This window comes from Sciurus carolinensis, chromosome 16 (assembly GCF_902686445.1).
Source record: "Sciurus carolinensis chromosome 16, mSciCar1.2, whole genome shotgun sequence".
Lineage (NCBI taxonomy): Eukaryota > Metazoa > Chordata > Mammalia > Rodentia > Sciuridae > Sciurus > Sciurus carolinensis.
In genome coordinates this window covers 17,411,876-17,422,812 of record NC_062228.1, presented here as the reverse complement: position 1 = coordinate 17,422,812, position 10,937 = coordinate 17,411,876, and the positions used below count along the sequence as shown (strand labels likewise).

The 10,937-nt window shown below is 45.6% G+C and overlaps 1 protein-coding gene across 1 annotated transcript; it reads right to left on the bottom strand.

Annotated features, from left to right (window-relative positions):
* Window positions 1–2,506: 2,506 nt before the first annotated feature.
* On the bottom strand, window positions 2,507–5,370 carry LOC124967379 (dipeptidase 3-like). Its single transcript, XM_047529616.1, has 8 exons — window positions 5,202–5,370; window positions 4,973–5,114; window positions 4,677–4,746; window positions 4,390–4,566; window positions 3,988–4,072; window positions 3,475–3,550; window positions 2,914–3,049; window positions 2,507–2,817 (listed from the first exon to the last, which is right to left on the bottom strand). The coding sequence occupies exons 1-8, from the start codon at window positions 5,245–5,247 to the stop codon at window positions 2,575–2,577; spliced, it is 975 nt and encodes a 324-aa protein (XP_047385572.1). The 5' UTR covers window positions 5,248–5,370; the 3' UTR covers window positions 2,507–2,574.
* Window positions 5,371–10,937: the final 5,567 nt, after the last annotated feature.

Below are 10,937 nucleotides of genomic sequence, written 5' to 3'. Positions count from 1 at the left end.
GGATCTCACTAAGTAGCCCAGGCTGGCCTCAAACTTGCAATTCCCTGCTTCAGCCTCCTGAGAAGCTGAGAGTAGCTGAGATTATGGATGTGAACCACCATCCTTGATTCCCCAACTCTTTTTTTTTTTTTTTTTTTTTTTTTTGCGGTGCTGGGGATTGAACCCAGGGCCTTGTGCTTGCGAGGCAAGCACTCTACCAACTGAGCTATCTCCCCAGCCCCCCCAACTCATTTTTTTTTTGAGTAAAAAAAAAAAGATTAGGTAGCCAGTCCTGGTGTCCCACACTTGTAATCCCAGAGACTTGGGAGGCTGAGTCAGGAGGATCACAGGTTCTAAGCCAGCCTTAGCAACTTAGCAAGGCTGTATGCAAACTAGTGAGACCCTGTTCCAAAATAAAAAATAAGGACTGGGGATATGGCTCAGTGGTTAAGTGCCCTTGGGTTCAATCCCTGGTTAAAAAAAAATGAATAGGTGCCCCCTTGTCCTCCCTAATATTCTACAAAGGTTTCCAGTAGCTCCCATTCTGTCCCACACACCTGCAGCCTCAGAGTGGGGTCAGGTGCTGTGTGGGGCAGACAGGCCACTATAGCCCAACCAATAACCTTAGAGGGAGGGCTGGGGAGATAGCTCAGTCAGTAGAGAGCTTGCCTCGCAAGCATAAGGCCCTGGGTTTGATCCCCAGCACCACAAAAAATAAATAAATAAATAAATAAATAAATAAAAAATAACCTTAGAGGGGACTTTGGGGAATTCTGAGATGGTAACAACTTCCTCCATATCACTGACTGACCAAGCAGCCCACACTATCAGAGTCCTCACAGGAAAAATTACTTCACAGGCAAATTCTAAAGATATTTGAACAGCTAGGTACAGTGGTATATGCCTGCAATCCCAGTTAGTAGGGAGACTGAGGCAGGAGGATTAAAATGTTGAGCCTGGCCTAGGAAGACCCTGTCTCAAAATTTAAAAATAAAATAAAAAGGAGTGGGATGTAGCCAAGTGGTAGAGTAATTCTAGGTTCAGTTCCCAGTCCCCCTCCTCCTGAAAAAAAAAAAAAAAGACATTTGAGGAGTACAGACATTTCAAGAAAACATGTATCAGGGAGATTACTGGAATATGTAGATAAAAAAATTTAAATTAGTCCAGATGCTATAGAGCATGCCTATAATCCCAGTGGCAAGGGAGACTGAGAAGGAAGGATCACAAGTTCAAGGCCAGCCTCAGCAACTTAGTGAAGCCCTAAGCAACTTAGTGAGACCCTATCTCAAAATAAAAACAAAAAAGGGCTGGAGATGTGCTCAGTGGCAAAGCACACCTGTGTTCAATCCCCAGTACCAAATTTTTTAAAATTAGCATAATAGACATAGTTAAAAAGATAAGAGAATATTAGTAACATGAAACAAAACATAAAAGGAGCATGCAGAAATACAAGCTATGCAAAATAGCATTTTCATGAAGGTGCAGTTGTAGTTCAGTGTTAGAGCGCTTGCCTAGCTTATGTAAGGCACTGGGCTCAATCCTCAGCACCATATAAACATAAGTAAATAAAATAAAGGTACTGTGTCCTTATACAACTAAAAAAAATAGCATTATTTCAATGATCAATCTACATACAAATCACCTCAAGACATGTTGACTTAAAACAACATCAACAGGGGCTGGGATTGTGGCTCAGTGGTAGAGAGCTTGCCTAGCATGTATGAGGCCCTGGGTTCGATTCTCGGCACCGCATATAAATAAAAGAATAAAATAAAGGTCCATCAACAACTAAAAAAATATTTAAAAAAAAAAAAACATCAACAATAGTTAGCACTGGAGGTGTAGCTCAGTGGTAGAGGCTATGTGTGAAGACCTGGGTGCAACGTCCAGCACCAAAAAATAAATAAGTAAACAAAATCAGAGGACCTTATCTGAAAAAGCTAACTGTCTTTACAAATAATTTCTTCCACTAATATCAAACAAGGTCCTGTTTATAAAAGGTACCAGCTTCTGTCTGTAATCCCAGCAATTTGGGAGGCTGAGGCAGGAGGATCACAAGTTTGAGTCCTCAGTAGTACAGCAAGACCCTGACTCAAAATAAAAAAATAAAAAGGACTGGGGATGTAGCTCAGTGATAAAGGGCTCCTGGGTTCAATCCCCAGTATCAAATTAAACCAAACAAAACAATAAAAAATAAATAATATTAGTTTCTAAAACAAATTGAACCTTTCAGAGGGAGAGGGTAATCCACCCACAGTCACACTCCATGATGAACTGAAACTAATCTCAATTCCTTTGTGACATTCTCTGGGCTCAGGTTTTCAGCACAAGAAAGAGTCCAGTGAGCTGCCTCTGCCCTTCTTGAGGAACAAGCCTGGAGGTGAGTGGGAATCCCTCACCTTGAGTAGCTGGATGTAGGCCACAGGACCCCTCACCAACCAAGAAACTGCCTGACCCTATGTCCATCATGAAGAAGAAAGGACACACGTGGCTCCATGTCTCCAATGTTTATTCTCACCGTGTTCTGGGGCCTGGATAACTAGGACTGGGACCTTGTGGAACTTTGCACAGTGATTTCTGGGGGTCCTGGTCAGGTTACCAGAGCCACAGGATGAGGACTGGGAAGAGAGCAATAGCCACAAGGCCTGGAATTGGATGTGCAGAAGCTTTTGAGGGCTTCTGCAGGGACTGACTACTTGGCCACTTGGTCTTCTCCTGGTGTGTAGTCGTGTGTATATTCTGAGGCTGAGGAAGGAGGTAGGTGTGGCAGGACCTGCTCAGCTGCCTGTTTTGAAACTCAGCTTCCACAGGGCTCTGTGCACTGCTTTCCTCTCTGACCTAGGGTGAGAGAGTCAGCAGCCAGGTACCCCCACAGTAGCCTCCTCACCTGTTCAAATCACTGAACCAATCATCCTACTGTCCAGCTCAGCATACCTGTTCTACTTGTCTGAAGACACGCAGTAGATTTTCTCGAAGGACACCTTGAAGCTCTTTCTCACTCCAACCCCGTCTCAACAACTCTTCTATTAGCACCGGGTATGTGGACACATCCTCCAGACCTTGAGGAAACCTGTGTCGCCACCTACCAATCAGCTATGGGACCTTGGCCTTAGTCCTGGTCTAGGGCCTGCTGTCCCACTAGCCCTAGTCACATATGATTAAAGTTGAAGGTCAAGCTCTTCCAGCTAGTGAATGCAACTTTAGAAGTGCCTTCAGGACTGGGGTTCTGTAGCTCTAGTGGCCAAGATCTGCTGGATTTGGAGTAGAGAATCTGATGGCATAAGGGAGTACTTAACAAGTGTCACCACCTGGAATGGGTCCACTGGGCCACAGGAAGCACAGGACGAACCTAGGAAACAGGTCCTGGAAGTGGGGAGATGTCAGGTGGGCTGGAAGACCAGATCCTGAAGGATGGGAGGACCCAGGATGGGGAATTAAATCTGAAGAACTCCCTTCTGTACCCCAGCCCAGGCCAAGTCCAGGGGAAGAACTCACCGGCCAGACCCATCATAATTTCCGCCAATCCCAATGAACTCCGATCCAATGACTTTCCTGATGTGATCAAAGTGATCTAAAAGTTGGAGGTTGATAATGGGAAGCTTAGGCTGGAGTTGGAAACTAGGACCAGTCCTGATTTGAGGAAGCTTTGACTCTGTCATGGCAGCTGACCCCACAGAGCACATGGTCAGTTGAAAGTCCTGAAATGGCTATAGGCCAAACAGTGGGCCTGGAGCAGACCTGAGAGCCACCACTTTGGCCTTCTTCCTACCTCTGGGTTCCTTGAGAACCCAGTGGGGGCTCTGCCTGTCCTGCTTGGAGATGTGGGGAACAAGAGAGGATTGAGAGTAAAAGTGAGCAGCACTGACAGTGGGGACATGAGTTTGCTGCCCCTGGGTTGTTGGTTGTTTGCTGCCATTGGCCAACATGTGCTAGACTGCTGGATCTTTCCTGAGAGACCCCACATCCACAGTCCAAGGCAGAGTTGCAAGGAGTCAAGGTAGAGCTCACCTGCCACGGTAGACACGTTAGCTAACAGGTTGCACTGTAGCACCCCCATGGACAGGGTTACCATCACGATGCCACCATTCTTCTTCTACAGGGATAAACGAAGGGACACTCAGTTCAGTTCCTTTGGCATGATGGCACGCCTCCCATGCTGTGAAGGCCCTGGTAGGACAGCATTCTGCCCTGGCTTCAGGAGTTGTCAGGGACTTCCCATTTCTGGATTTGTGGGTCCCTGGGTGTAACTGATTTGTTCTTGGGTTTCAGAGATGAAGGAGGGTTAATCAGCCTTGGGTACAAGGGTGTATGAGACCTGGACCAGCAACTTTTTTGTTCAGGGTCAAGAATCTTTAGATGAAGCATCCCTTTAGATGAAGCCCTAGGCATGAGGGCGGGGTGGCCACTCACCAGAAGCTGTAGCGTATCATCAGGAACATTCAGCAAATTGTTGCACACAGTCCTGGCGGCTGAGTGGGAGAAGATCACAGGAGCCCGCGACACCTCTAGGGTCCGCCTCACCAAGGTGTCTGAGGCATAGGACAAGTCTATCATCATGCCTAAGCGGTTCATTTCCTCTACCACTTTCTGCAGGAACAAGGGGTTTAGGGGAGGGAAGGATGGGGTGTCAGGTACAGAGGTGTGTATACAAATCTGCAGGGAATGGGTGGGATAGGGTATGGAACAAGAGTCCTCACCTCACCAAAGCTTGTCAAACCGCTGACGTTGGTGTAGAAGTGGTATCGGAACTTGGTGGAACTCTCTGCCCTATAGGACAGCCAAGGGAGGACAATCTAGCTGGTCATACCTTGACCATCAGAATGGATGCCCTCTGTCTATCCATCTATCCTACCTCCAGAACAGGTGAGGACCCAGGACCTGCAGGAAGTATAGCCTCCCTCTGTGGACTTCTTTATCCTCATCTCTGGTCAGGCCCATCCCAGGAATGAATCAGTTTTCCCATCATTCCACCCTGACCAGGCACAGTGCTTACCAGGGTGTACTGCAAATAAAGGTGAGCGTCAGGTAGCGAACTCCCAGCAGATAGAAAGTGCGCAACACAGAGAGGCTGCTGTCCAGTGAGTGGCCACCCTCCACACCAATAAGGCAAGCCAGCTTTTGAGTGTTGTTCAGACCTAGAAAAGGGTGGAGAGTCAAGTGTTCAGAGTCCAGGGACAATCACTGGAGTAAGCCCTAGACTATCCCCACATCCACCAACCCACCTTCAGCTGAGGTTACAAACTCCAGTTCAGAATAGGAGGCACACATGCGGCGAATGACATCAATCTGCTCCAGGGTATGGCGTATGGCATTCCGGTCCTGGGTCTGGCATGGGACGTAGGCTGACCAGAACTGGGGGTAGTGCAGTGGGTACAGAATGAGGCCAGGATGGTCTCCAACCACCTAGGCCTGCCTAAGCCTCCACAGCACCCATTTGGCCAGTGACTCCAAGTGAGGCACCACATGACCCCTTGGTACTTCGATGACTAATAAGCTATCTGCCAATGACTAAACTGGACTCATGACACATCATGGACTACTTCCCATGTATATAAATGTCCCAGGCCAATCTACCATATCCTTTGTGGTTCTAGCAACCCCCACACTCACCAGGGATTTTCTAGTCATTTCCTACATGTCTCCACAGAACCTGGGCACCCATGCAGCTTATCTGTCTTGGCCTCCATACTCCCCAACATCCACCTTATGGCTCACTGCATGCCCATGTACCAGTCCCTGAAGCCTGGCCAACCAGTTTTCTGCAGTCCCAACATTCTCCAGAAGCCATGCTGGTACTCTGAGTGTCCCTGTGGTACCTGAGCACCCACAAGGCCTTCTCTAAGCCTGTCCAGGCTGGTCTGGCCACGGCTGAAATTGTGCAGATTCACATCTTGCAGCCTGTTCTGGAAAAGCTGTCTCAGGAGCAGTGGTAGGTCATTGTGGCTGGTAGGGTCAAAAGAGATCAGAATGGAGACATGGCCTCCTGGTCAAGAAGGACATCGCAACACTCTTGTGTCTATGCTCCCTCGCTCAGTTCCATCACACATACAATATGGAGACCCCTGAGGTCTGGTCGGAGAGAGTAATGGGGTAATAGGGTAGAGGGCACCCACCCCAATGGAGAAAGATGGAGGAGAGAGAGCATCCAGAGGTGGTGTGCGGGGCTCCTCCCTAGCCCTGCATGCTCAGAACCCTACCCTGCCTAGTGGTGTGCTCAGCCCCTAGTCACTCCCACGCAGGCACCTACATACCCATCCACAAGCCGGAAGCCACTCATCAGGGTCCTCGCACGTTCTCGCAGGCTGGGAACACTGAGGGTGCCCGGTGTGGTTGGGGAGACAGGAGTGGTTGGGGCACTGGGAGTGCCCGAGGTGGTTGAGGCGCTGGGGGTGCCCAGCGTGGTCTGGGCGTGGATTAATGGCTGTGGAGGCAGCAGAAGCAGCAAGAGCAGGAACGGCAGACATAGCAGAGGCGGCTGGTGGGGACCCTCGCAGCCAAGGGGCAACATGATGCGTGGAATGGACGGCGGAAGGGGTGAACGAACGAGATTCACCTGGGAGGGGCAAGCGAAGGGCAGGAGGCAAAGGCGGAGTACCGACCGTGGATTCAAGTGACGCAGCCCGGCTTGGAGGTCTCTGCTCTGCCACCCACGCGCTGGGATCCTCTATGCCGCGAAGCAGAGTCGCCAGGGGGCACCACAGCGCTCTCTCCCCAACTAGGAGGGCGCCCCCAAGGGCTTGGCGGGCCTCCACTGGCGACCCGCGGTGGGTTCCCTCCGCTGCTGCCCGTGGCTCAGGGACTGCAAAACGTGAAGAAAGGCTGTCGGGGAACTGGGTAGGGACCCAGGAATATACCTAACTTCAGTTCTAGCCAGGGCCACGTGGAGGCTCAGCTACCTGATGTGCCTTGTCCTTGTGGGTCAAATATTCCAAGGAAGGGGGCGGGGGAACATCATCACCCTAGGTACATGTATGATTGCACAAATGGTGCGACTCTACTTCGTGTACAACCAGAGAAACAACAGTTGTACCCCATTCGTGTACAATGAATCAAAATAAATAAATAAATAAAAATATTCTATAGAATTCTATGCTGCTGCTCCGAAAAGTGAATTGGATCCGTGTGGTGGTTTGCTGTATTGGGGACAGAACCCGGGACCTCACATGTGCTGGTCTCTACCACTGAGTTACTTATATCCCTAGTCCTGGATCTGTATGTTTTCACTGTATTCTCTATAGATTGTAAAATCGAAAATGAAGCTGGACGCGGTGGCACAGGCCTGTAATCCCAGTGACTCGGGAGGCTGAGGTAGGAGGATCAGGAATTCAAAGCCAACCTCAGCAATTTGGCAAGGCCCTGTCTCTAAATAAAATTTATAAAAGGGACTGGGGATGTGGTTCAGTGATTAAGCGCTGGTCCTAAATGAATTTAAGAACAATTCTTATGGGAGACCATATTATTATAGCATTTAGGGTTGAATTTTGTTTCTGTACAAAAAATTTTTGTTTGTGAACTCAGTGGTGCTCTACATCCCCTTTTTTATTTTGTTTTGAAATAGGGTCTTGCTAAATTATGATACTGGCCTGGAACTTGAAATCCTCCTGCCTCAGCCTCCTAGTAGTTGGGATTATGGACACGTGCCACTGCACCAGTTTATTTTCCTTCATTTTTGAAGAATATTTTTATTATTTATTTATTTATTTATTTATTTATTTATTTACAGTACTGGGGATTGAACCCAGGGCCTTGCACTTGTGAGGCAAGCACTCTACCAACTGAGCTATATCCCCAGCCCTAAAGAATATTTTTATATAGAATTGAACACAAATAATTACTTTCATTTGCTGTATTAAAGATAGTTTACTGTATGTGGGCTTCCATTCTTTTTTTTTTTAATTAAAATCTTTTTTATTTTTACAGACTGCATTTTGATTCATTGTACACAAATGGGGTACAACTTTTCATTTCTACGGTTGTATGCAATGTAGATTCACACCATTCATGTAATCATACATATACATAGGGTAATACTGTCTGTTTCATTCTGCTATCTTTCTGTCCCCCACTCCCTTCCACCCCATTTTCCTCTACACCATCCAAAGTTCCTTCATTCTTCTCTTCCCACCACCATCCCCCTTGTTATATATTGTCATGCACTTATCAGAGAAAACATTCGGCCTTTGGTTTTTTGGGCTTGGCCTATTTCACTTAGCATGATATTTTTCAACTTCATCCATTTACCAGCAAATGCCATAATTTTATTGACTTCCATTATTTCTGTTGCAAATTCAGTTATCAAGATTTTATTTTATTTATTTATTTGTTTGTTTGTTTATTTATTTATTTATTTTGCAGTATTAGGGATTGAACCCATGCATGCTAGGCAAGGGCTGCACCACAGTCACTTTTATTTTTGCTCCTCGAGTTAATGTGATTAAAAAAACAAAAAAGACTGCTTTTTTCTGTTTCTTTTTGTGGTACTGGGGATTGAACCCAGGAGACTCCAATCACTGAGGTACATCCTCAGCCCTTTTTTAGTTTTTATTTTGAGACAGTGTCTCACTAAGTTGCCAAGACCGATCTCAAACTTGGATCTTCCTGCCTCAGCCTCCAGAGTCACTGGGATTACAGGTGTGCCCTGCCATGCCCAGCTAAATGACTACTTTTTTCTTTCTTTCCTGATAATGGGGATTGAACCCAGGCTTAACCACTGAAACACATACCCAGCCTTTTTTATTTAGAGTCTGTTTTATTTAGAGATAGGGTTTTGCTGAATTGCTTAGGGCCTCTCTAAGTTGCTAAGGTTGGCTTTGAACTTGTCATCCTCCTGCCTCAGCCTCCTGAGTTGCTGGGCTTAAAGGTGTGGACCACTACACCTGACTAAAATGACTACTTTTTTTTGTTCTAATTAGTTAATATATGAAAAAATGCATTTTGACACATTATACATAAAAGGAGTTTAACTTCTCATTCTTCTGGTTGTACCTGATGTGGAATTACATATATGGTGATAATGTCTGATTCATTCTACTATCCTTCTTACCCCATGCCCCCTCCCCTCCCTTCACTCCCCTCTGTCTAATCCAGAGTACCTCTATTCTTCCCTAGCCCACACCTGCTTATTGTGAATTAGCATTCACAAATCAGAGAAAACATTTGACCTTTGGTTCTTTAGCATTGGCTTATTTCTCTTAGCATCACATTCTCCAACTCCATCCATTTACTGGCAAATGCCATAATTTCATTCTTCTTTAAGGCTGAGTAATATTCCATTGTGTACCTATACCACATTTTATTTATCCATTCTTTTGAAGAACACCTACATTGGTTCCATAGTTTAGCTATTGTGAATTGAGCTGCTCTGAACATTGATGTGGCTGCATCACTGTAGTATGCTGATTTTATGTCCTTTGGGTATAGGCCGAGGAGTGGGATAACTGGGTCAAAAGGTGGTTGCATTCTAAGTTTTCTGAGGAAAACTGCTTTCCATAGTGGTTGCACCAATTTGCAGAGTATGAGTGTACCTTTTTCCCCACATCCTGGTCAACATTTATTGTTGCTTGTATTCTTTATTTTTAATACTTTCTAAAGTTGTTGATGGACCTTTATTTTTATTTATTTATATGCAGTGTTGAGAATCAAACCCAGTGCCTAACACATGCTAGGCAAGTGCTCTACCACTGAGCTACAACCCAAACCCTAGCTTGTATTTTTGATAATTGCTATTCTGACTGGAATGAGATGAAATCTCAGTGTAGTTTTGATTTGCATTTCTCTAATTGCTAGAGATGTTGAACATTTTTTCATATATTTGTTGATCAATTGTATTTCTTCTTCTTTGAAGTGTCTGTTCAGTTCCTTGAAGTTTGACTCTGAAATGTGGTTTGGGGGTCATTATACATAGTGCTACTATAAATATAAATTCATATGTCTTTTGGGGAATATATTTATGCTTTCCTACTGAGTATATATCTGGAGCAAAATTGCTCATACAAACAGAGAAACAAGATGTATCCCATTTGTTTACAATAAAAATGAATAAAAAAAGAAAATAATAACTGCAAATATTTGAAAAAAATTGCTCAATCATAAGGTCTACATAGGCTACTAGCATTATTTTTATTAGTTACTCTCTATTATCATCATGCTATTTATTATTAGTTGTTAGTATTAGCTTTTTTTTTCTTTTAAGTTTTTGTTTGTTTGTTTTTGTGGTGCTGGGGATTGAACCTAGGGCTTTGTGCATGTGAGGCAAGCACTCTACCAACTGAGCTGTATCCCCAGCCCTATTCTTTTATTATTAATACCTTTATTTTATTTATTTTATGTGGTGCTGAGGATGGAACCCAGTGCTTCACACGTGCTAGGTGAGTGCTCTACCACTGAGCCACAACTCCAGTTCAGTATTAACTCTTTTTTTTTTCTCAGTACTGGGGATCGAACTCAGGGCCTTGTGCTTGCGAGGCAAGCACTCTACCAGCTGAGCTATCTCCTCAGCCCCAGTATTAACTCTTAATATTAACTCTTATTATTATAGTTGCTATTAGTTACCATTGAAGGCCTGGGGCTTCAGGGAGTAGATGCCTAAGAAGCTTGTGCCTCTTGGAGAGGAAATCTGTGAAGTCTGGGGGCTCTGTCCAAAGAGGAACAAATATATCATTCATGATCCAGGCAGGTTCTTTTCTTGAGAATCTGAAGCAGAATTTCCCGAGAGATCCCCTAGGGGTGGTCAGTGGATTTGCATGTGGATAGAGATGATCTACTCCGAGGAAACCTGGAATAGGGTCTACTCTCCTGAGCCAGATCCACCCACTGTCTAGTACTGAACTCAACCCCCTCAGTCACCTCAGGTTACTACCAGCAGGCATACCTTGAGCAACTGGTGGCTGAAATGCAGGGTCCCCCACCGATCACCAGCTTTGGGAGTCAGTGCCTCTGGACTCCACCATAGAGGACAC